General features: G+C 49.0%; 2 protein-coding genes across 6 annotated transcripts in view; one reads left to right on the forward strand and one right to left on the reverse strand.

Moving 5' to 3' along the window:
- Window positions 1-24,113, forward strand: part of NEMF (nuclear export mediator factor) — a 162,394-nt gene that overhangs the window by 16,616 nt on the left and 121,665 nt on the right. Inside the window, exons 19-33 of one of the 2 annotated variants that reach the window (XM_080397071.1) lie at window positions 701-813; window positions 1,450-1,507; window positions 1,887-1,945; window positions 2,427-2,547; window positions 2,688-2,934; window positions 3,804-3,846; window positions 3,928-3,977; window positions 4,358-4,502; window positions 4,841-4,918; window positions 5,000-5,194; window positions 5,817-5,849; window positions 6,746-6,852; window positions 6,954-6,997; window positions 7,094-7,173; window positions 8,272-8,391. In XM_080397071.1, coding sequence (XP_080253197.1) covers window positions 701-813; window positions 1,450-1,507; window positions 1,887-1,945; window positions 2,427-2,547; window positions 2,688-2,934; window positions 3,804-3,846; window positions 3,928-3,977; window positions 4,358-4,502; window positions 4,841-4,918; window positions 5,000-5,194; window positions 5,817-5,849; window positions 6,746-6,852; window positions 6,954-6,997; window positions 7,094-7,173; window positions 8,272-8,349 — 1,451 coding nt within the window. In that variant the 3' untranslated portion in view covers window positions 8,350-8,391. Of the gene's footprint in view, window positions 1-700; window positions 814-1,449; window positions 1,508-1,886; window positions 1,946-2,426; window positions 2,548-2,687; window positions 2,935-3,803; window positions 3,847-3,927; window positions 3,978-4,357; window positions 4,503-4,840; window positions 4,919-4,999; window positions 5,195-5,816; window positions 5,850-6,745; window positions 6,853-6,953; window positions 6,998-7,093; window positions 7,174-8,271; window positions 8,587-24,113 lie in introns of those variants that run through there. The other variant, XM_080397070.1, reaches the window with a different exon arrangement.
- On the reverse strand, window positions 9,799-24,100 carry KLHDC2 (kelch domain containing 2). 4 transcript variants are annotated; one of them, XM_080397079.1, is made up of 14 exons: window positions 24,008-24,100; window positions 22,216-22,383; window positions 21,314-21,393; window positions 20,177-20,294; window positions 18,679-18,794; window positions 16,193-16,274; window positions 16,022-16,105; window positions 13,861-13,941; window positions 13,726-13,784; window positions 13,264-13,373; window positions 12,723-12,795; window positions 11,484-11,571; window positions 10,378-10,430; window positions 9,799-10,132 (listed from the first exon to the last, which is right to left on the reverse strand). In XM_080397079.1, the coding sequence occupies exons 2-14, from the start codon at window positions 22,369-22,371 to the stop codon at window positions 10,009-10,011; spliced, it is 1,224 nt and encodes a 407-aa protein (XP_080253205.1). In that variant the 5' UTR covers window positions 22,372-22,383; window positions 24,008-24,100; the 3' UTR covers window positions 9,799-10,008. The 4 variants fall into 4 exon arrangements, with proteins under 4 accessions (XP_080253205.1, XP_080253207.1, XP_080253204.1 ...); XM_080397081.1 differs by having other exon boundaries at window positions 23,957-24,071; XM_080397078.1 differs by lacking the exon at window positions 24,008-24,100 and adding an exon at window positions 23,491-23,885.

The raw sequence follows: 24,113 nt of genomic DNA on the forward strand, positions 1-24,113 counted from the left end.
CCTGCATGAGCCCAGCCCGGTGAGCTGCCTTCCCCCCTCACAGTGGTACTCTGCTCCAGCAGACGTTCCCCTTACAGGGTGAGAGGCATCAGTCCTTCCAAAATCAGGTTGTCACTGCTGCCACTTCCCAGCTGCGACTGGCTGCTTGCAGTTGCTCGGTTGAGCTCCTGGTGGGAAGGAGCAATGGAGATGTGCTCACAGAGACAGGCATTAGTCACTGGCAGAGGTGGTGGTGCAAGTGCTTGCTGCAGGGACTGGAGGTCCTGCTGAGTCTTTCAGTGGTGGCATAAGCAGTTTGGGTGCTGGTGGAGGGTGCTGATCTCAGCAGAAAAGTGTTAATGTGGTGGGATGGATGTTATGGGAGGCCAGGTGTGCAGACCCCACCTGTGCCCCATCCCTGGGAGGTGCTGGAAGCTGCCTTGTGATGTGAGGAGCAGCTGCTGCTCCCTTGTGGAGCTGAGCTGAGGAAGGAGCAGTAGCGTAGCTGGCTCCAGCCTCTGTTAGGGAGCTGTGCAGAGCAGCTGCTGCTGCTCCTGCTCCTGCTCTGTCTGTGCTGCCTGCAAGCTGAGCCAGGCCATGCTGGCTCTGCCTGGGGACCCTGTGAAGCTCACATGCTGGATTAGGGCACATGTGGAAGTTGGAGAATTTCATCTCATGTGCGCTGACTGTGTTCACTGATGTGTTGGGTGTTACTCTGTAGGTGAACCCATCCCTCCGCGAACCCTGACAGAGGCTGGCACAATGGCCTTGTGTTACAGCGCTGCCTGGGATGCGCGTGTTGTCACCAGTGCTTGGTGGGTCTCCCACAACCAGGTAAGGACACTCGTGTACGAGCTTTGGAGACAGAACATCTGCAGGAGCTGGTGTGTGACTGCAGACGAAGTGTCTCTGTGTGGGAGCTGATGGATGCGGGTGAAATTTTGTTCTCTTGGGGGTTCTCCCTGGCTCTGCTGCACTTAAGGGCAGGGGTGGCAGGATAACCTCTGATGTGACATGCACAGGACAGAGGAAATGCTGCAGGACTGGCTTCTTACAAACAGGGGGGGAAAAACTTTCACTGTAAATGAAGCCTTCATTTTTTTTCAGTTGGGCTTCTAGCTTGTGTATTATAGTCTTGCTGTGCTTCTAGTCAACTCAAGTGTAAGGGTGTAAAGAACACTAAAGGAACTGCAACTTTCAGTTTAATGTAATCTTATTTCCTGAATAACCTGGTTACTCACCCAGGACTTCTAAAATGTTTTGCCAGCAGTGTGTGATTGAATTGGAGCGTCTCTTAGGAAAATACCCTACAAAGGACAGGAGGAACCCTTTGGATATGGAGTCCTGCAAAGCTGTTGCCATAAGTTAAAAATGCAGCTTGCTTGAATGTTGCTTTTGTTCATGCTGTTATTACACAGTGCTGGCCGCCTTTGACAGATATTCTTCATAGTGTATCATGGGTTTTTTTAGGTTTCTAAAACTGCGCCTACAGGAGAATACCTCACTACTGGAAGCTTCATGATCCGAGGTGAGACACAAAGGAACAGTGTGAATTTGACGTTAGGCATTCTGTCTGAAGATGCTGTGTTGTCCTGCAGTGGCAGCCAGCCGAGCTGCCCCCTTCCGTGGCAGCTGACAGATCCCGTTCTTCTCCTGAAAATCTGTTCTGGGTGGTTTAGGCTGAATATCAGGCAGCTGCAGCAGCATTTCCAGCTGAGCTCTGGGCAGGAGATCATTAGCTAAACTGCTTCCGAGTTTCTCCTGTTCTGTTGTCATTCAAGAGACAGAATGAGCCCCAGTGTAATTTTTTTTGGTAGCCTAAAGCCTCTAATAAAAATGAGTTTTGAAAATACATCATGCAACATAGCTCTTAAACCTCCTCATGAGAATTTGCCTTTGTTTTTCAGGGAAAAAGAATTTTCTTCCACCTTCATATCTGATGATGGGCTTTAGCTTCTTGTTTAAGGTACAGCTTTCTCTGTGCAGCTCCTGCTGGCTTTTGTAATTTGGTTTGAGCTGTAGGAGGCTTATTTTCTGGTTCTTGCTTATCAGTATATTCCCAATTACTACTTTTCCCACTGGGACAAATCCCATAAAATGCTATTCGCTGAAAATTACTCTGCTTTCATTTCCATTTTTCCCCAGTTTGCACTATCTGCGTTTAAAGTAGACACTGTGGACACCACTACTTCTGCTAGATTTTTACACCAGCTCTGTTAGAAGTGTATGCATGTTTAAGGGGTCTGCTGGCTGCGTAGCTACGCGTGTCTCCTCACTAGTTGTACTTTCTAGGTTGTCAGGCTTGGGTGTAATGCTGGCTTAGTTTTCAATGCTTTTTGCCATTCAAAAGGCAAGAAAGGGAAAGAGTAAAACCGAGGCAGGTGAATGGACTAGCAAACATCACTGGAGGTGGTACTGGCCAAACGTGAAGGCACCTCTGTTGTTAGGTGGACGAAAGTTGTGTTTGGAGACACCGAGAAGAGAGGAAGATCAGAGTACACGATGAGGATCTGGAGACGGTCACCAGCAGTGCCAGTGAGCTGGTGTCTGAAGAAGTGGAGCTCTTAGGTACAGTGGATGTGACTGGGGTGCTGTGTGCTGCTGCCAGAAGGGACCCTTGGGGTTCAGCATTTCGTTCCCTGCACTGTATGATGGGTCAGTTTGGTGTTTCTAATGTGAACAGTGTTTTCCTCACCTCTGTCCCCCAGAAGGAGGAGAGAGCAGCAACGAAGAGGAAAAAGCAGAGTGTCCGGAAGCACCAGAGGATGTGGAAGCCATGTCAGAGAGTAACCGTGACGAGGGCATTGCTGACCTTGACCAGGGAAGAGTAAACACACCTCCTGCATCGGAGGGTGACTCTGAAGAGGATGATGGAGAATCACAGAGCGACGTGAAGGAGGAAGATGTAAATTACCCAGATACAACAATCGACCTGTCGCATCTTCAGTCTCAAAGGTAAGTGAAGAAGCAGCTGCACTTGTCAGCAACGTGGGCACTTCTGAGGATCTCCGGACTGTTAAAATCCTGCCGAGACAAGGGCTATGTTGAGTTGCCATCACTTCTTTCTGATGCTCAGCTCTGCAGGCTGCCGGAGTGCAGGGCAGCAAGCCTGTGCTGCGGGAGTACTGCCGTGCTGTGTGCCGTTCCCTGCTGTTTCCCTGCACGGCTCTTTTTTGTGGACTGCTTGCTTTGGCCCCTGCTCCTGAAGTACACACACAAACGCACACACATATACACGAATCTGGCTCTTTCATCGCTGCTCTTCCCAGTTTTGGCCTAATCATCCCTTGACCACCATGCCCTGGGGTGCTCCTCAGGAGATGGCTGTCCCCATTTTCTTTTCAGAGCTGTTCAGACCTGAGAAACTGAGCTGTGAGTTGTTTCTGCTCTGCCAAACTGGTGCTGAGCTGCCGCTCTGCGTGTGGTTGCGAGATGAGCTCATCTCCCTGTTGTCACTGCAAGTGGCACTCCTTAGAGGGTGTAAGGAAATGGGATGGAGTGAGTGGAAAACAGTCAGCTCTGCAGGGAATGCCACAACTGAGCGGGACTGTGTGCACAGGAGGGGTTCCTTTAGCACGTACTGTACCCAGGCTGTCTTTGTTGCTTGCGTGTGCATGAGACAAGCTGGCAGAGTTCTGAAGACTTGTTTTGTAAACTGAAACCTGGTATTGCTGCCCTTTTCCAGTCACCAAAGCTGGGATTTTCAAGAAGTAGAAAGCTGAAAGTGGTGCAACCAAGTTAGCCAGTGTCTGGGCTGTGGTTGATGCGTCCGCAGTTGAGCTGCTCTGCATCTGTTGATGAGCTTCGTTCTGATCTCCCCACAGATCCCTGCAGAAAATCATCCCCAAAGAGGAAGAACCCAACTTGGTAAGGTCCCAGCTCAGACGTTTGACAGCAGCGTGAAATGCTGCTGGGCGTGGTGTGCTCTAACTGCGTTTCACTTCTTAGAGTGACAGCAAGTCCCAGGGGCGAAGGCATCTGTCTGCCAAGGAGAGGAGGTGAGAGCCTCTTTGTGCCTGCAGCGAGACAAATGCCCCCTCCCCATTCCCTCGCTAGGGCCTGGGCGCAGGGCATATCGTGCATCTATCTCCCAGTTGGGGCTGGTCCATGCCCATTGTCTGTCCTGCATTTCCAGTGCGGGTCCCGCCTGTGGGATGGCGGCTGCTCCTGTCCTTTGGGAGTGCTGGCTGTGAACACAACAGTTTCTTGTGTACTCGTGGGCTTGAGAGGTTTTGCTGAGGAAGGGTTATTTCCAGTGGTGCCTCTGGTTCCCTGTAGCCTCGTGGCAGGGAGGCAGGGTGGTGGTGATGCTGGCATGAAAGCAGCAGCCTCTCTTGTTGCAACAAGAGGCAGCGTGTCAAGTGGTTGTTTTCCTTAGAGAAATGAAGAAAAAGAAGCAGCAAAACTCTGAGAACTTGGAGCCACCTGAAGAGAAGCAGAAAGAGATGGAAACGCAGCCTCCCCCTGCTCCCAACACCAATAAGAGTGTGCTGCCCCCTCAGCCCATCAAGCGGGGCCAAAAGGTAGGCAGGGACCAGGTTTTAACCGTGGGTTGAGGCGTTGCTGTGTGAAGTGTGGACAAATTCCAGGTTTCTGTCAGACGTCCGTGGCTGCCTGATAGTTTTAGGCTCTTGGTGGTGCACATAGCGGTTTTAGGGTGATGGTGCTGGTCTGTTAGCATTCAGCACCCTGTGCTTTCCTCACTGAAACTGCAGTCTCTTGGTTACTGGTGAGCTGCTCTGGGAGAGGTTCAGGAGACTGGGAAGGAAAGTGCGTGGAGGGTCAGCATCTAGGTGTTTGTAGACATAAAACTCTGCGGAAGTCATTGTTTCTAAAGCTGTTGGTGTGGTTTTTTCTGCAGAGTAAAATGAAGAAGATCAAGGAGAAGTACAAGGACCAGGATGAGGAGGATCGGGAGCTCATCATGAAGCTGCTGGGGGTGCGTGAGAGGAGTTCTGCCTTCCCCTGGGGCACATTCACCTGTGTCACTGACTCTGACCACCTCTGTGTGTATCCACAGTCTGCAGGGTCAAATAAGGAGGAGAAAGGGAAAAAAGGGAAAAAGGGGAAGGCAAAAGAAGAGCCAGCAAAGAAGCAACAGCAGAAACCCAAGGCTGTGCATCATGGTGCTGGAAGGGGCAAGGAGACACTCCCAGCAGGAGTCCTGCTGCATGAGTCGCAGGACCCAGCGCTGGAAGAGCAGCAGGATGAGAAGGTGAGCAGCAGGCTCGCCTCTCCTCTCCTGTCCACACGTCTGTCCCTTCTCACCCTCTACTGTGGCTTTCCTGGCACTGTGTTGTGCTTTCCTGCCAGGGAGCAGCTCTTGTTGATTTTGGGGGGATGGTGGAGAACACCGTGCCTAACACCATGACACTGGGAGCCCATCGGTTTTGAAAAGTAGTAAAAAGCCCTGCAGCAAGTCCGCGTGCACGCTGCATTCCCAGCACAGCCAGAACGAGGGCTTGGAGGAGTACTGAGCCTTCCCAGGCTGCCGAGTATCCAGTTAAGTCAATACCTCCCACTCGGCGCAGCCGAAATGTAACTGAGCGCTCGCCAGATCTGTTGTTGTGAGTCAGTATCTCTGAATCACAACCTATCTCTCTCCTCCCAGCTTGGTGTGTGCCAAGCAAATTCGTTTTGAAAGAAATAATTCTGCTCCACACCCGCATAAAAATGCTCTGTTACCTTTGCTTTAAAATAAGTTAAATTTTCTTTGCAGTGAGAATATGGTTTTCTGTGTACTGCTGATAAAAGGATTTATTTTCTCCTGGGGCTGGGGGAGAAAATAGCAGTTGTGGGCTCATTTCAGCTCTGACGTTTCCTCTGTTTGTGTACAGGAGGAGCAAGACCAGGATCAGCCAGGAGTTGAGGTAAATGCTCACCTTTTGAAGCTTCAGTGAGCACCGAGGCGGCTTTATTCCTGCTTGAAGCTGGCGAGCCCCACTGCCGCACGCAGCCCCCCGGGAGCGGGACAAGAGGTGCAGGCTTTTAGTGTGCTGGGACCGGTTCACGTTCGAGCCCTCCAGCAGGGCACGGCTCTGCAGTTACAAGCCCCCAACTCCTTGCCCGTGACTGGTTGGACCCAGCTTTCTTGCATTTTTAAAAAAACGTAACCTTTTTTTTTTTTTTTTTTTTTTTTCCCTACCCTGCTTATCGTGGACATCCCCTATAGAAACTAGGGGAAGTTTGTCCCTTGTCTTTGCCTCCGGAGGTGTTTCCACCCCACAGTAACGGTGGCTCTGGGCTGAGAGAAGGCACAAAACCATGCAGAGCAAGCTGTTTTTTAGTTTAGAAGCTGATTTATGTATAAAACTGCTTCAGATTTTTTGGTAATTACAGGCTGTGGGTATTGCCCAAGGCTGGAAATAAGTTATTTCTTTGAATTCTTCTCATGGAGGAGGAGAACAGTTGGCTGTAGAGTGAAGGTCGCTTTTGGTGGCCCTGTGAAGACATAACTACGTGTAGGATCTCGTTTGGGTCCTTTACAACCTAAGAGCCATCCTGTTTCAAACGATGTGATTTTAGTCATCAAAGATGGCTGGTAATGAATTGTGGCTCGGTAGGTAATTCAGTGCCAGCGAAGTGAGTGATAAAGCGGCAAACGGAGTGCGTTTGGGTAACGCCACCAGGCGACCTGACACGCGGCGCTGGTGCGCTTGCTGTTGTAGTTCAGCTGGAAGGGGAGACCCTTCGGCTGGCGACAGCGGCCCTTGGGGGTTGGGGGGACACTGTCTGCTTTCACAGAGAAGCTCCTTTGCCCGTTCAGGAAGGCGAGGCGTTGCTGGACTCCCTGACCGGCCAGCCCCACCCCGAGGACATTCTCCTCTTCGCTGTTCCCATCTGCGCTCCCTACACGACGATGGCCAACTACAAGTAAGTCGCAGCAGCGCTTTTTGTGTGGGAAGGCAGCGGCGCAGCCTGCGCTGGCCGAGGGGACCCTGCCTACTACTTAGAGAAACCTTTTCTTTTGAAAGGTATAAAGTCAAACTCACACCAGGCACCCAGAAGAAGGGAAAAGGTACCGTATTAAAGCACGTGAATCCTTTTCAGTGCTCTACCTATTGATGCCAGCACATTTTTACATACTGTTTAAATCTTGCCTGTGTTTCTACAGCTGCGAAGATTGCCTTGCATAATTTTATGCAGTCTAAAGAAGCTAGCGCAAGGGAAAAAGACCTGTTCCGGAGTGTAAAGGTGACTAGTTCTTCTACATAGTTTCTCTTGTACAAAGGTAGCAACAGTAGCAAAATGTCCACTAGTGCCATTTTAGGGGTAACCACTTCCAAACGTGCTTTTTTTTTTTTTTTTTTTTTTTTTTCCTTTTAGCAGTGTTGTGTTTCTCAGTACTGCTGGGGAAGACGCATTGCTTAGGCTGGAAAGAATCATTAGAAATTGAGCCGCACCAGTACGAGTGTGCCTGATGTTGCTGTAGTGTCGCTCTTGATCTGAAATAACTTACCTGATAAGAGAGTTCTGGCGGGAAGCCCTCCAGTTTTGGGAGGGGAAATTCCCACTCCTGCTGGCAGCATGAGGAAGGGGCTGGGACTTCAGGAGACAGAGTCCTGCCACGCCACTCGCATTGGGCTTTCACCTGCCCCTCTCCCCTGGCAAGGGCGCTTACCACGGGCCCAGTAAATGCAGTGGCTTTTGCTCACGCAGGTCTTAGCCTGCTTGTTGCTGTTTTCTTCTACCCTCTTGCCATTTCCCCCTTTCCCTTCTCCAGCGGGCACTGTCAGCCCACCGGCGAGAGGGCTGGTTCCTTGCCGGGCTTCCCTCCCGTGGCTCGCTCAGCCGTTCGCAGCCCAGTCCTCCCGCTCTGCCGGCACTGCCTGGCGTGACCTGCCGTCCTCGGGTGTTTTTTCTCATTTCACCTGTCGGTCAGGCGGCCCAGGCTGCTCTGCAACAGCTCCTTGCTGCCGTAATAGTTCACTGGTCAGAAACACTGAACAGCAGCAGGCTTAATGCTGACTGTTGGCGGCACTCTGCTAGAAAAACAGAATTAATGGTTAACAAGCTTGAAGCGAAGTAGTGCCCAGGGAACTGCTGACCCAGCCAGCCCCTCCCAGTGGTGCCGGTATGTGGAAGCTGTGCAGGAAACCATTATGTTTTTCATTAATAAAACACGGTGTGAGAGCAGAAGCCTGACATCAGCCCTCTTTTCTGTGGGGGGAAGGCTGGCAGGAACGGGCACGTTGGCTCCTGCCAGCAGCCGTGGGAGCACTAGCCGGGATAAGGAAGGCTGTCATAAATGCTTTTCTGCTGTCTTCAATTTCTCATTTTAACATTTTGTAGGACACAGATTTGTCGAGAAATATTCCTGGTAAAGTGAAAGTGTCCGCGCCTCATCTCCTGAACAGGAAAAAGAAGTGATAGCCCCGGAGGTGGGCTCCTCGCCACCCACCCGCCGCTGCTGTGCAGTCAGAACCCAGCACCTGCAGGTGGGGCAGACAGACCCACCCCACGGCCGTTACTTTGGCTGAATTAACTTCCACGGCAGCGGGAAGACAAGGACCAGTTCTTGCATTGTGGTTTAGATGGACGTTAACAACTCGATACCAATAACACAAAAACACACAAGTAAATGGCTGGCCTTTGGTCAGAGGTGCAGTCTCGTGCTGTTCATTGTCTCATGCTGCAGCTGAGCTCGTTTCCCACACTGCTGGGCAAAGCCGTGCCTGGATTTGCCACAGCAACACTCTGTGCTGTTCAGTTCCCTCCTCCCACCTGCTGCTTTCCCCTGAAGGAGACCAGAGTTTCTAGTAGGGCAGTTTCAGTGCAAAATGCATCATTTGAGGAAAAAGCGGGATTTTCTTTTTCCCAAAACGGGCCGAGAACCAGAAGCGCGGTCCCAGCTGCTCTCACCAACACAGCCTCACTGTGCTGCGTAATTGTCACCCCTGTGGAAGTGAGGGACAGGTGGGGAAGAAGACCTGGGGCCAGAGGGTCAGTGTAAACTGCGCAGGCTGCATCAGCACCCCAGAGCGAGGTGTGAAACCACAGCTCAGCTCTGCCAGTCAAGCCTTGGCTACCGCTTACACAAGGAACCACCGCAGGAATTGCTGTACAGAATTTATTTTGTTCTAGAAGTCAAAGTTTTTATTTTTTTTTTTTATTTTCTAAGGACAACTTAAACATGACTTTACCCCATCCCCACAGCAGGACAGCCTGTTCCTTGTCACCTGCTGGGGCTGGTGGCGGGTTGAGTCAGCAAAGGCGGGCACTGACCCTTCTGCAGCCACTCTCAGCGCGCCTCCACCAAGCCAACGTCCTTCAGGTGGTTCCAGCTGTAGGTGAGCTCCACGGGTTACCAACGCGGCCCATCACAGGCTCGAGCACTTTCAGTTAACGCTTCTCAGGGCAGAATATCTGCTACCTAAGGTTCACAACAAGTTCCACAACATAAAAGAGTTCCAAAAAACCAGACTACAAACAAGGAGAGGGTAGCAGTGCTTTAACATCTGAGGGTTTACAACAACATCTGAGTTTATTAATGCTGACAATGTACAATTACCAAATCCCAGTCTTCTGACCTTAAACGTTTGTGGCAGTGTTAAGCAGACTGTTTCCTAATGCTGTAGGCTACCACAGGACTGCTAGCCTGTCGCTTCAGCCTAGACTGAAGCAACACCCCTCTTCAGTAGCCACGACCTGCTTTGGCGGTTCCTGCACAACCCCTGCCGTCCTCAGGTCCTCGACCAGGGACTCCATAACAAGCACTTCCACGCATGCACACCCCCCCTGCTGCTGGGGGCTGGCCCTCGCCCACACCTCAAGGTGGACAAACCCAGGACTAGTTTTAGCTTAAGCACGGGATACATCTCCACTTGCATTAAATACATTTATTGCAAACATCTTTACACAAAAATAGGTTCTCTCTAGGCCATTCACATGCAACTTAGAGGCAAGAAGCAACTACCCACCACAATAACAGAGATTTAACCTATACAAGTTTAATGTTTGCCACACTCGGTAAAATTATTACATCTTCTTCGAACTGCCCGTCCGTGCGCAGCTCGTTCGGCAGCAGGCTCAGGAGCCTGAGGTGTTGTTGCTTCCAAACCGCTGATTGACGCTGTGCAGCAAGTGCTTGGGGAGGCAATTCCAGGAACTGGCCAGCATCTCCTTAAAGCAAATGACTGCTTCCAGGCACAGCCTTGGGGAGAGGAGACACGCTGTTAGCGTGAACAAGGGCTGCAGGCTAAGCTCATTCTTTAATGCTAAGTGTGCGTCTGAAGGGGATCTCGCTCTGCCCTCTCCTAACTGGCTGCTGCTCCTTCAGCTTTCTCGAGAGGAAGAACTGTTTACAGTTATTTTTAGGAACATAACAGATCTAGCGGTAACCCTGCACTACTTGTCTTGGCAACACGAGAGTTTCACGTTGAAGTCTTGCTTTCTTACCTTACGAGAGATCTCGGTTGTAGAGAAAACACAAGTATTTCATTACTGTGAGCCTGGGGATGGGGAGGGGGGGAGAGAAAGAGAAGCGGTTTGGTTATGTGGATTCACATTATTGCAGCCCAGGCTCACATAAATGGACCCCGGAAAGGAAGGCAAATGGCACAGCTCTGGGGACTGGCGAGGAGAGGCCGAGGTGGGGGGATAGACTGGACTTCACGCAAGCCACAGAGGCAGCAAGCAGACAGGCTGAATGTGGAATTGCTCACCAAATCCCGCAACATGAGAAGTTACAGGCACACGGGGAACCACAGATGAACCAAACCCCTGATCTAGTGACACTTCACACAAAGAGCCAGAGGGGAACGGGCACACCAGTGGCCAGGCTCACACACTGTCCCTGCGCCACATCTGTCCGTGTTCCAGCTGACCCCCTGCAGAGAGCAGGACCACCACCTGTGCGCAGAGGAACTGCACCGAGGGACCCTGGCCACGGGGACTGCGAGCAGGCTCAGCAGCCAGCTGGGTTTTGCCCGCAAACCTGCCCTTGGCAGAGCTGAGCTGATGCTGCACAAAGAGCTGTTGCATCACTCTTGTTTGCCACTCGCCCCTTCCAGCTGACGCCCACTGGTTCTCTTGCACCAGAAGGTGCTGGCACGCTTGTTCCCAGTCTCCCTTTCCAGCCAACTAGTGTTCTGTAAGATCTTGGGTCACCCCCACCCTGGCTCAAGAGCCCCTCTCTGCTCAGCCTTTTCTTCCCCCTTCCAGCATCCCAGCAAAGAAATGACTTTGGGAGGGGCTCCCTGAAAACACCCCCAGGAGCAGCACAGGGCAAAGCTAGAGAAGTAGGTGGGAGGTAACAGCCTCCAAGTAAAACACACGTGTGAGGGAAAGCAAGTCGTAGTTTGTTTAAATAATGAATAATGATCAGGTTTCCAGAAAAGCAGCAAAACATTTCCCCTTCAAGCTTTGTTTACGCGCCTTTGTCAGTCCCTACAAGATCACGCTGCCAACTACCAGCATTTCACTCTCGCTGGAGCGATAACGCATCACAGCTCCTGCAGGAAGGGCTGGGCTGCACAGGAAGGGAAAGTTCAAAATAAACTTACAGCTTTGGAGTGGGCAAGTAAGTTGTTGGCACAGCCCCCAAAGACGATCACCTCTCCCTCCTCGCTTGCACAAGCGGTATGCCACAACCTACAAACAGAAGTCAGCACTGCATTAAACAAAAAAGCCACCCCACCCAATAATGCACGTTTAGGATTTGTATTTAAAGTTAACACACGTGACTTTGCCCTTCGACCAGCACGCTGTAGATGTGACTAATTCAACAGGTGTTTATGTTCAGGGAAGGAAAACTGGTCAGTAAATGGTGGGCTGCGTACGGCAGCCTGGTTAGGGCAGGGCTGCAGGGCTCAGCAGCACGCCGCCCGCAAGCGCAGGCACCTGTGAAACCCACAGCCCTGTCGCTTCGGGAGGACGGCTGTCATCATCTGCTTGCACAAACGTTATGTTCCTGTCCCACTCGAGTCAAAAGACTGAATGAACACAGTCACTCCGGTTCTGTCTTGCTTTCTTAAGACTTGAGGAAACAACTAATCACACACGTGTGTTCACCAGCAGCAGGGCACCGCTGTGCTGCTCCAGGGCGCGGGGGAGGGCAGGAGAGGAGCAGCAGCTTGGCCCTGTTACTGCCCCAGGAAAACAGACCCCTCCTCATCCCCAGCAGCAGCAAGAGCAAGGCCAAAGAGGGCAAAGCAGGAAGCACTACTGCTTTGACTCGTTTAACCTCAATCAGAACACCGCCCCGAACAAGACGGACCACAGTAACTCCCGTGATGTGAGTGTTCTCAATGCCATATACATGCATCACAGTAGCTCTGATGCTTTTGAATTGCAGGTCATCATCTCTCATTTACTCAGCAGGAAGACAAAAATATCCTGGGTGTGCACAGGGACTAGCCACCAGCCAGGATACCCAGAACGGTGACACCTGCCTCTGTCAGGTTTGCCGGCAGTGCAAGGACACATGGCTTCCAGTCAGCTCCGGTGCTGGCAGTCACAGCTGGGAGGCCTCTGCAGCCTGGAGGTCAAACCCGAACCCCCCGCTGTCCTGCCGCTCCACAAACACTGAGCTATACGCTACCTCCAGCGCCAGTGCCACAGCGGTGCGCGTCCTGCATTCCGTGTGCGTTTGACACACCCGCCTCTCTGGGGCAGAAGCTAGCATTAGCGCTGTGCTGTTCAGAAAAATTGTAGAGAGGAGTGCGTGTCCTCTCTTTGACAGCCAACATCAAATGCTTCCTCTCTCTTTTTTAATGTGTTTCCAAGAAAAGTGTCTGCCATACCTGGGTTTTTCAGAGTAGTTATGCTCAAACTGTATCCACTCGTTCTTGCTGATACAATAAATCCAAGCATCGCCTGAAAACAAGCAAAACCCCGATACAGACAGCATCCTGTTAGTTCTTTCACATTTGCTGCAATAAACATAGACTCCAGTGTAACCATTTTTCGTCTTAAATAAATCACGTATTTTAGGAAAAACCATACGAAACATTGGGCTACCTGTCTGAAAAAAGGTGTTTGATAGTGGTTTATGGCACTGTAGTCAGAGGGGAAGGATGGGGAACTGTAGAGCTCATGCTAATTGCAACTTGCATTAGATACATTTTCAGAGCAGATTAATTTACAAATCATACTGCCTCAACACACTCAGCAACTCCTGCCCTGTGAAATTAGCTGTTGGCCTTAAGGAGCTGGATCACAAGTGCTTGGAAGGAATTTAGCAAGAATTTAAGGTGACGAGGCAATAATTCAAGCTTCTGTGCACAACTGTTCAAGAACACAAAGAACAAAAAGACAACACAAAATCCTTTTGGAATGACTCACTTAATGGCTGCTTGTCAGTGGTGAATCCTCCAAAGAGAAAGAGGTGATCTGAAGAAATTGGTGTTAAAGAATGCCAGGATCGGCCAACTGGGCAAATGCCTTGTGTGATTCTGCATTTCAATAAAAGCACCACAAATTATGCATGTGCTAAAATAAAATTCTGCTCCTCTTCTCCGCTCTGATGATTTTTCAGATATTCAAAGGATGCAGCTTCATACTGTGCATAGCTCATGACCCAACAGCAAATTTAATTTTTTAGACACGGTAAAAGAATTTTACTTGTATCAGTACTTCAAAAAGCCTGATAGCAAGAGTCAGCAACTGATCAGGAGGATCAGTTCTACTTGAGCTTGCTTGCTTACTTGCTGGAGTTTACAAAGTTTCATTGGGATGATAGAAGTGAATAAAAATGGCATCTTCACATTCCTTTACAAACAAAAGAACTCAAGTTTTAGTACTTACATTTCATTCCACTCCCAGGTATCCAGATTCAGATAGTAAAGATCGTTCATTCTGGACTCCTGCAATAAAGTAGACGACGGCTGAAATACTCCATTTATGTTCAGTAAGACACGGTTACACTGGGCTGGGGCTTACTCTGTATCTGCCGCCAAACACGTAGCCTCTGTTCCCAACTGTAGCACAGGCGTGAGCTGCTCGCGGTGAGGGAGTTTTACCCTGGGAAAAGAAAATGTGAAATAAAAGGTAAGTTTATTTGATACAGTAACAAAAGAGAAAATACATTGTTTCACCAGAAACCTGTGGCAGATCAAGTGAGGAGGAGCCGGGCTGAAGACACCCGTCACACACATGAAGCAGCACGGCTGCGGCCACGCCAGGCGCCCTGGGATGCACGAGGCGACAGCAGACACGGCGGGGAAGGGGCCGGGCTGCTCTCGGGCCTCCCAGGAGAGTACACCTGGACATCACACTCCAGGTAAAGCGAGGACTCACAGTGCCAGAAATCACTCACCCGAGGAGATGAAAGGCTGAACTAAAGTCAGAATTAAGGCCAACAAGGAGCAGAGTGGAACAAATATTCAGTAAGTTCTCTTGTGTGCAGAAACTTGGTTTTTTTGATGGATGGAAGATCAGAAAACTCATTAAAAACGGGATTCCCCCCACCCACCCTTTGAGTGTCAAGGTATAAATTTTGCCTTTAAAAGGGGCTTCAGACAGTCACAGAAGGCCTCAGACTGTAAACAAGACAATGACATAATAAATCATTAGACAGTATTTTTCTTGAGCTACTTCTGGAATATTTGAGATCTGTATGCAATAAGACAAAGCAATTCTTAAGTAACTCCTTATTCAGATTACTAATCTCCTATTTCATTTCCTCCAATTCTGTGGCAATGTCACTCCATTTGCCTGCTCCTGAATACTTCCAGGACACTTCAGATGGTGCATATTTGCAATTACAGAGTAGTTCATTTTGTTTTGACCACAATTCAGCACCCAAGTGAAATGTATCGAACCGCCACATTAGCGAGGACAACAGGAAACCATACAGTTCATTTTCCTGAGCTTCCCATGAGCTCAGTGCCACTGAAGCATGAAAGAAAGCAAGTCAACAGAAAAAAAGATGAAGACAGACAGATCTGAATAAAAGGCAAATTTCCTGGTTTTGGAAAGGAGAGGAGACCTCGGTAAAAGAATGGTTTAAATTCAGTTTAAACAGCCTCAAGAATGCTACTGAAAAGGCAGCAGGTAACTATTATTTTGAGGGGATGTTTCTAAAGCCGGTTCTACCAACAGTGTTTCAAATCCCTCTCTTAACACAAGTGTGTCGTAGCTAAGACTGCAAACACAAGCTAATGACCCCTCTGAGTCCACGTATAGGAGAAAAATTAATGGTGCCGCTTCACTGGCAAGAGAGCAAGGCACAGGGAACTAAGACAGCTCATTCATCAAAAGCCAGAAGGGAAGAGAGCCCTGGTCAAACAGTCCCAAGCTCCAAGCTTCAGCCCCTGGCCAGGTTTTCTCCCCGGGCTGGATCAGACAGACTGCATGTCCCAGGGGGAAGGCAGACCAGCAGCAGCCAGCAGCGCTGCAGGCACGGTGCTTCCCGCCAGCCACCGCCACAGCAAGCGGCCTGTGATTCACCCCACGGAGAGAACAAACTCAGCAAGCACCACCGAGACAGGACCAGCTCCACGTGGCCCATTTGCAGAGCCTCAGGCTCACGACCCTTCGAGGCTTTTCTCACATCCTCCTGCCAGGAAGCACTAGGTATTTCAGAGAGCTGAATAATTCTTTGGGAGCGGTTTATATCCCGAAGAAGGCAGGATCACAGAGCACCTGCCAGCTAAACACATGGCAGTTGAAGATGGGCAACACGTAAACATGGCTGCAGAGTGGAGCAGGAAAGCAAAAAAATGTATTTTCGGTGAATTTCCATGCTTCTTGCTGGCAAACAGTTAACCACATCTTCTAAATTACTGCCAGGGAGATAGATATTAGAGACAGGATCCCCGTGAGATACAGTGGGTTAAGACAGCTTCACACTGCTAGTTAACCGCACACACTGCCAGGCACTCAGAACATCGGCGGCCCCAAGCCACTGCCGCTGGGACAGGCCACTGCCAGCCCTGCGCAGCGACAGCACGCCCCTCTGACGTGACACAAATGAAAGCGGTGAACCCAGGCCCAGCAGAGTCACGCTCATTTTCACAGGATGCTACAAGAGATATAGCAGACAGTGCCCGTATTTCTTAAGAGTTGTAACTTAATTAACTGACATAAGATTAATAATTACCGTAGTTATAGGCTGGCTCCAAGTAAAAGTTTCAGTGTCCAGAACATGCACGTGGTCATTCCACCCTCTAGGAAGACCTGAATTCTTTAAAAATATTAAATAATCAACAAGTATTAATAAGTTCTAATTAAATATTAAGTTTAAATAGAAATTACTTCCAAGTTTACTTACCCAAAATGAGGTTTCATCAAATTCAAAAGTTCCCCGTTGCTTCCCTTCGGGAAAATAACCATAACCTCCAAAAAATATTAGCCTGCAATAAAACACGCATCAAGATCTATTAGAAATGCTATCACATCTGTTGCTACAAATTAAAGTTCTGTTTCAGCAGAGCCTTTACAGAAGACAGGAAAACCGGGAAGCTCCTTTGGCTTCATTACTTCCAATATGTCTACAATGCAAGTTTTCCAGGTGTGGGGCCCTGTTTCTTGCCCAATCAGCCCTACCACCCACATTAAATCCCTCTGTAGCTGTTTCCCATGCCTCAGGCTTCCAAGCTTTGCACTGGTCCCAAACACGTGATGCTACCAGGCCTTCTGCCTGGTCACTGCGCTTCAGCCTTCGCTACTGGGGCTCCCACACAGCAGCTACAGGGGTTTATTCCTGCAGTTCCCTCACTCTGCCCTTTCCAAGCTCTCTGCCTGTTTTTCCCAAGCCCAAAATGGTCACAGACACTCCCGTAAGAAGCAAGGAGAAAGCATTACATCTTGGGCACAGTCACTGTGGAGATGGGTGCTAGGCAGGGCAAGGGGAGGCCAAGGGACACTACATGCAGCAGACCCTCTACCAATGAAACTGCCTGGGAAGTGTTTAGCTTTGGGAGAGGAAGGAATTTTCCTTGTTGCGCTTGTTTCAAAGCCTGAAGAACAGTTACTATGAGCTGTCGCTCATCTGTTTTTACTGTTCTTTTGGTTTTTAAAATGTAATTTACATTTAAGTTTTACGTTTGGGTTTTAGCACATATTAGAAACTAATGGCATGATCTTGCCAGAAATCCTTACTGAATTATGAAGTAACAGAAAACAGTCTACACCACCTAACGAAACACCCATAATACCAGTCTCACACAAGTTGACATCTAAACTGATCACATCGAGTGTCGTAACAATAAGCTTTCTCTCCACATCAAGAATCAGAAAATTAGCATCACAGGCAATTTCCTGTCTTTCACGAGTCTCTTCAGCAAATACCAAACCAGTGAGCTTCCTCTCCACGTAACGGACAAAGCAGCACAAGCGTCTGTAGTGTTCCACACCAAAATCATTGTACATGGCTCAAACACAAGGACGTACGGCGTCCCTGATTTCCTCTGCCTCAGTAAAGCCAGAGATGCTACAGTCAAGACCAGCTGTGCAAACAGGCAGAAGATGCCTGCGCTGTCCAGGTGGTAAGGTTTTGTAGGTAACAGCTTAAAACCCTACCCTAACATGACAAGATGGTGGCATCCTGTAACCCTTGCCAGCTGTGACCAAAGAAGAACCAGAGGCCCCTGACTGTCACCTCCTATTCGCATCAGACCTCCTCAGCCCCGGCATCGCGTACCCCAGCAGCACTGCCCACGCTGGAGCAGCCCACAGGCTGCGGAGAGACCTGCTCTGTGGGGATCAGCCTTTCCAGCTTCTCCTGCAAGGGGAAAATTCTGGCCATGTGAGCTGTCACTTGTGCCACAGCATTCAGGAGTCCTGTTCTCTGGAAGCCAGGAATCCTCTGAGAAACCAGCCCTGGGTAAATGCTCCAAGAAGAAAGCCAAAGCCCCTGACCTCCCCTGAGATAATTCACTGCCACCCCCAACCTCCTGAGCAGCTGGGGTACAGCAAGCCTGTGGAAGCAGGAAACTACCTACAACAGGGTCTTTCCTCAGTCCATCCTCCAGTGCCAGAGGCTGGAACATCACACAGCTCCCTGCTTAGGGGACTAGCACTGCACTAAATCAATGGAACGTGCAAGGCAACAACGTTTTGCCTGTCAGGTCACCTGGCTTCAACACCTTCTACCCATCTTCCTCATCTTTTCCAAGGTTTGCGATGCCAGAAGGCCTTCTGCCATCTCTGGGGTGCTATCCCAACACATTAAAATTGGACAACATCAACAGCAGTTCAACACACTCCTTGTTTTGTGCAACCAGCACAAAACATGCCGAATTCAGTATGTGCACCGCTGTAAAAGCCAGAGATTAAAATGGCTTCCTGCTCTTCAGCTATCACAGAAAAGCAAGCTGTCCCACAAAATGTGACCAAAAGACTGCATTTTCCATGATATAGGGAAAACAGGCTTCTGTGAAGAACAATTCCAGATGCAATTGCCGAGAGGAATGACAAGTAACCACAATGCAGCACCTTTAAAGCCCTGTACCGAGAATGCGCTGTGGAAGATTTGCCTGTAACGCGCCTACATTTTGGACTGTGACTCACAGAGATACCCTACAGCTTACACCCAAACTGGGAGTGAGGTTTTACCCTTATCAACTGCTGAAGTTTTAAAAGGCTGGCTGGGGAAGAAAAGCACCGTCTTCCTGAAGCATGCATGTGCCACAAACAAGAAATCGCTTGTGCAGCTCTTGTTCAAACAAAAAGACACAACAATGACAAGACTAAGAGTGATTAAAAGCAAACACACGCGCAAGGATAGCTGTGCTGACTTTGTTGCTGGAGCCTTACTTGTTTTTGTAAACCCAAACGCCAAGTTTGTCCTTTGATGAAGGAGGTACCCCCTGACACTCTACTCTGACCCACTGCAGCACTTTGTCCGTGGATCTGGAATTTAACATGTAGAACTGTAGAAAATAAAAAGATTTTTTTTTACCCACACAGTTAGCTTAAAGCTTAAGTCTGACTGATGTTAAAATATTAACTTTTATATAGCATGTACTAGTATAGGAATAAATTAAAAGTTCTTTTCCTAGCTGCACAGAGTACCGACAGCGTTTGGCACAAAATATGGATCCAAAGATCCTTATCTTTCCGCGGACTCAAGCCCCAAACACTTTTTACAAAAGCAACAGGATTATGGACATGAGTTGTACCATCCCAAGGCTGACAGAGGATACAACAAAGGAGTGTACAAAGTAGCAATTCTCTTACAATAATAATAATAAAAACACTGGTTAAAAAACAAACAAACAAAAAGTGTGGTTGTCTACAGTATCATCCCTTCTCTGCATGTTACATCATTTTACATACACAGAAACAGCTGATACACATATATAAACCAAGTGAAATGTAATACCACAGCAGAAAAGAAGCAAGTCACACTTTATAAATGTGGCTTGTTTCAGACTATTTACAAGCATTGCATCAAGCTACTTTCAGTTTATATTTAAGAGTGAGGCCAAAACTATTTAACCTAAACCACTCTTCCAGAACATCAGAAAATATTATTAGAGACTCCAGAGAAGAACTGCATTTCAAACAACTACAGACCAGTTACAAATCACTCTGATATTATTTCATTGAACTCTGGAAATTCCCATCTTTCAAAAGAAGCAAACTCAAAAGCACCAAATGCAATACAATTTATAGGGTGAATTGCACAAGAACCAAAACAAGTAATAGGTCATGGTGTTTCTTCAGAGCTGTTAAGCTACCAGAGTACAATCATCATGTGAAATGATGCAGAGCTGAAGGCTGACCTGTTATACAAAAGTCATGTTATCTGACCTGCTGCAGAGAAATTAACACACTGAACGGGTAAAAGTCAGCTAGCTAATCACCTGCCTGGAAAAAAATAAAAAATCCAAGCAATAAGCACCATATTCTCTTAGTAAAAACCTCCTAGGCAAGCTCAAAAAGAACACGGCTTCTATTAGCTCACATCTGGGAAAGCAGCTGACAGGACGAGAAAGTTGGTTACCTGCTTCCAAGAACTAGATATGCAGCCAGTAGATGAAAATATTATGTTGCAGAAGCCGCAGAGGATACAATGACTGGAATATACCTTCAGCATTTCCTGTTATTAACATTTAAGCTCTGAAATGAGATCCAACCTGTCCAGTCATTCAGAAGAAAATGTTTCCATGATTTGTTACGATTATTGACTTCTCGCTTTGGATGGATTTTAATTAACTGAAAAGGCCACATCTAGTTTATAAAAAATGGGAACAAAAGCTAATGAGGAGAAACATATTTGTGAGGAGGAGTTTATCTTTAAATTACTAACCTTGTTTGTATTGCCACGTGCATGATGTCCTCCGAAGAGGTACACCACTCTGTCTACACACACAGCACAACTTCCAGACATGGAAGGTGGAACATCTCCCTCTGTTTTACTCTTCTTCCTAGAAGCACAGTTTAAAATATTTTATCTGATAAAAATGAACAATAATGATTTTATCTGGAGTGGAATTTTATAACGCTATCAGCATGTTTTTAATTAATAGGTCACTGCACACCATTCAGTTACGGGTTCTTCACACCCTTGCAGGTTTAACAATTTACACCACTAACCTGGTATGAGGGAGGGGGGTGGGGAAAAGGCAATTAAACTGATACATGTTTTGTGGGGGAGGAATCCTGTCTACCTAGTTCAGGAGTTTGGTATGCCTTTCATGTCCAAAATCCTCAGGAAGATCCTCAGGCAAAGAGGACACTCCTGTCTAAACTGAAGGTTTCTATTTTGATACTGGGTTTTTAATATTTGTAAACATTATAACCACAAAGATAAGCTTCCGCCCCACGTCCAAGGCTCTCGCTAACCACGAGGACTGGAAGCACTGCTGAAATTGAAATTTCTGCAAAGCACGGAGGGGTCTCGGCTTCGTGGCACAAGGCCCTAGCCAGCTACAGAACGGGAGCACTGGACTCCCTTCTTCTTGCACTATCAGGCACGCAGGTTTCACACAACTTCCAGGTTCCCAATGATCTAAGATGACACAGCAGTTTCTTTGGCTGCATCAACATTTAAAAACAACTCCTAAAAAGGACAGGAAATAAAAACCTCAATATGGGTTCCTTCACCGATATATCACTGTAATCAAAAGTGGTATAAATACAATTTTCAGGTGCTCTATCCTACACCAAGCATACCAAACCACTTCACACTGTTGACCACGTACTCCCTGTATGGGCTGCCTCTCCTACTTCAACTTGTGAAAACATATTTGTTGTTTTTATAGAAAAAAATTATTTGGAAATATTTTACATATTTATGCAATAGTTTGAGAGGTGGGAACAAAGAAATCAGGGAATTCTCTCTCTGTTCACAGACCCACAGACCCTCAGCATGCTTTCTATACCAGTTTAAGAATTTTTCTTTTTTTTCCCCCCCAAACCCCAACATTGTAATTATTTACTGTACCATCTTCCAGTTTCCATGTTGTAGATCCATATTTCATCTCTAGGCAGATAGAAGTCATAAAATCCCCTAACTTGGGCATTCTGCAGAACAGGTCAAAAAAGACAAATGCTTGACACATTGAATTACAGACTCCTGTGAATGCTGACACGCCCCCTCAGAGATCTAATCACAGAACAGCAAACAGCAGGAGCAGTACCTGCCACACTCCTGTACCTCTCACCTGCAGAGCAGCCCTCAGAGAGCAGGTATTTGCCTATTTTAGCTTTGGCTGGGGACCAGACAAGCTCCCAGCAGAGACTGGGGTAAATGGAAGTTAAACCTCCTTTTCATAGCCCAGGCAGGATAATTAGGTGCATAAATGAGTTAAAATGTCCTTTTTAATTCCCCCACCCCCCGCATAACACCAGCAGAACAATACACCAAAGCTTTGTCTTGGGCTACTCATTTATTTATCAAGTTAACAACTGATCTTCATCCTCGTCAAAATCTTAAAGCGACTTGGTTCTGTTTGCAGTACACATACACCCCAGTGTGATAAATAACCGACCTGTGACCACTACCATGCGATATATAGTTGTGCTGGTAACACCATAAATAAAAGCACCATTTTGCATGGTGTGCATTTCAAATCAGACAGTATTTGCTCCTCTTCCAACAGACACATGAGTTGACAAAGGCAGTCACCACCCTGCATCCCACAAAAAGTTTGCCAAGATCTGCGTTTAACACTCGTGATCTATTTCAGTATTTAAAAACTCTTAAATGCCATATTCTAATTTGTTAAGTGGAGCTCTTCTTTTCTGGGGGAGGGATACTTTTACAGAGTCACTCCCAAACAAATGGGATGTAATTACCAGCACCATGGGTGGCAGAAGGCTTACTTAACGAGGAGAACAGCCTACCTTATAGCCTCCCCAGACATACATGCAGCGTCCATCCGTGACTGCCACGTGCCCGCTGCGCTCAGCAGGGCTGTCGTTCTCCAGCTGCTCAAAGCTGTCCTCAGCTGGGGCTGGGAGCTCTTCGTCTGCCTGCAGGTCTTCATTATCATCAGCCATTTCGATACAGTGCTATTGCACAGAATAACACATAGTATGGAGCTTTGAAAACCATCAGGGGAAACACCAGAGTTAAAAAAAAAAAAAAAAAAAAAAAAGAAACTACACACTGTTGTTTCTTTCACAATGATGTTTCAGTGGAAGAAGTTCTCTCATCAGTCAAGAGACTTTCAGATGGGGATTCCTCAGTGGTGTGCAATTTATAATGGTTTCGGTTGCCAATTTGAGCTAAGGTATCTATCTGTTTTTTTTAAAAAACCACATTTATCTATAAATACATTAACTGTTGACAAAAAATAAAACAACCCACAGTGGAGAAGACTCAAAAGCTTTGCCTATGGTATGGCTTTCACAAAAGTGAAAACTCCTGCTGCTTTTCAGGCCAAGTCCCTTTGGGTTGCCTAAGCCAAGACTCCCACACACAAACTTTCCCACAGCTGTTAAATGCAGGATGCGTTACCTATGGTAAAAAAAAAAAATACCAAAGCAAAACACCAAAAACAATGCACGAAACAAAGCCGCCTGCTCCAAATCACGCTAGCATGCAGAGGGCCAAAGCCCAGAGCGCCCTGGAAAGCCGACAGCCAGGCGCACCCAGCCTGTGCAGCGCAGGGGTGCGAGCAGCCGCCGCGCCAGGGCTTTGGTACGCGGGGAGCCCCAGGGCCACGCTGTCACTGGGTGACACCGGTGGTAATTCAAAGCCCCAATTGCCGGAGGAATCAAGCCAGGAGAAGCCGCTGAAGTCAGCCCTGCCAGGTCATCCTGGAAGCTGCCTGCACCCTCCGCCTCAGCCTGCAACGGAGCTGGGGGACCCCAACGCCAGCCACCTGCCACGCGGAAGCCGCCCCCAAGCCCTGCCCTGCTGTTCGCTCCCCTACAGCCGTGAGCTGAGCCCGTCACCGCAGCGACACTTCCTGACACGGATCAAACGCTCACGGGAGCTGGGGAGGGCCCACAGCAGCTCCGCACAAGCAGGCAAAGCGAGAGGAACGCGGGGGCCTTCCCGCGGGCGCCCGGCCCCGCGCCTCCTCACCTCACCCGCCCCACGGTGCGGGCACCACACCGCCTTCGGGAGTTTATTTCCGAACCTTAATTACCCTTTCAGTCAGAAATCCGTACCCGCAGCTCCATGAAATCTGTCTGCTTCAAATTATCCGGGTTTTTACCGGCCTCCCCCCAGCGACCGGCACTCTTTATTTCTTTTGGTTTTAACAACCGAGCCACGCTGGACAAGTGTCCCCCTTCAGCCATTCTTCAGCTCCCTGCTGAAACACTTCTCACGCCGCCGCGATTCCCGAGCCCTCTCCGGCCCTGCCCTGGCTGTCCACAACCCCCTGACACCCCGACTGACCAGCCGCGGCCACCTCCCATGTTGAGGCAGCCCCGATAAACGTCATCTGTCGCGACATGCCCACAACGCAGCGGCCAAGCCGAAAGGCAGCCGCACGGCGCTGCGCAGTGCGCCATCACGGCACTTCCCAGACCCGCTAACAACCCCTCCGCGGCCCTTCCCGCGTCCTGCCAGGGCGTGAGCCGCCCCCCGGCCCCCCCGCCGCCCCCTCCCCGCCCAGGGCCCGGCACCTACCGCGGCGGGGGGCTGCGGACCGCCCCCCCCCTCCCGCCTCCCCTCCCTCACCTCAGCGGGGCCCGCACAGCGCCTACAGCCGCCGCGGGCGGCCCCTTCCGGCAGCGCCGCGCAGGCGCCGCCCCGCCCCGCCGCTGCCTGCCCCCCGGGGCCGCTG

This window comes from Falco punctatus (assembly GCF_963210335.1).
Source record: "Falco punctatus genome assembly, chromosome: 7".
Classification (NCBI taxonomy): domain Eukaryota; kingdom Metazoa; phylum Chordata; class Aves; order Falconiformes; family Falconidae; genus Falco; species Falco punctatus.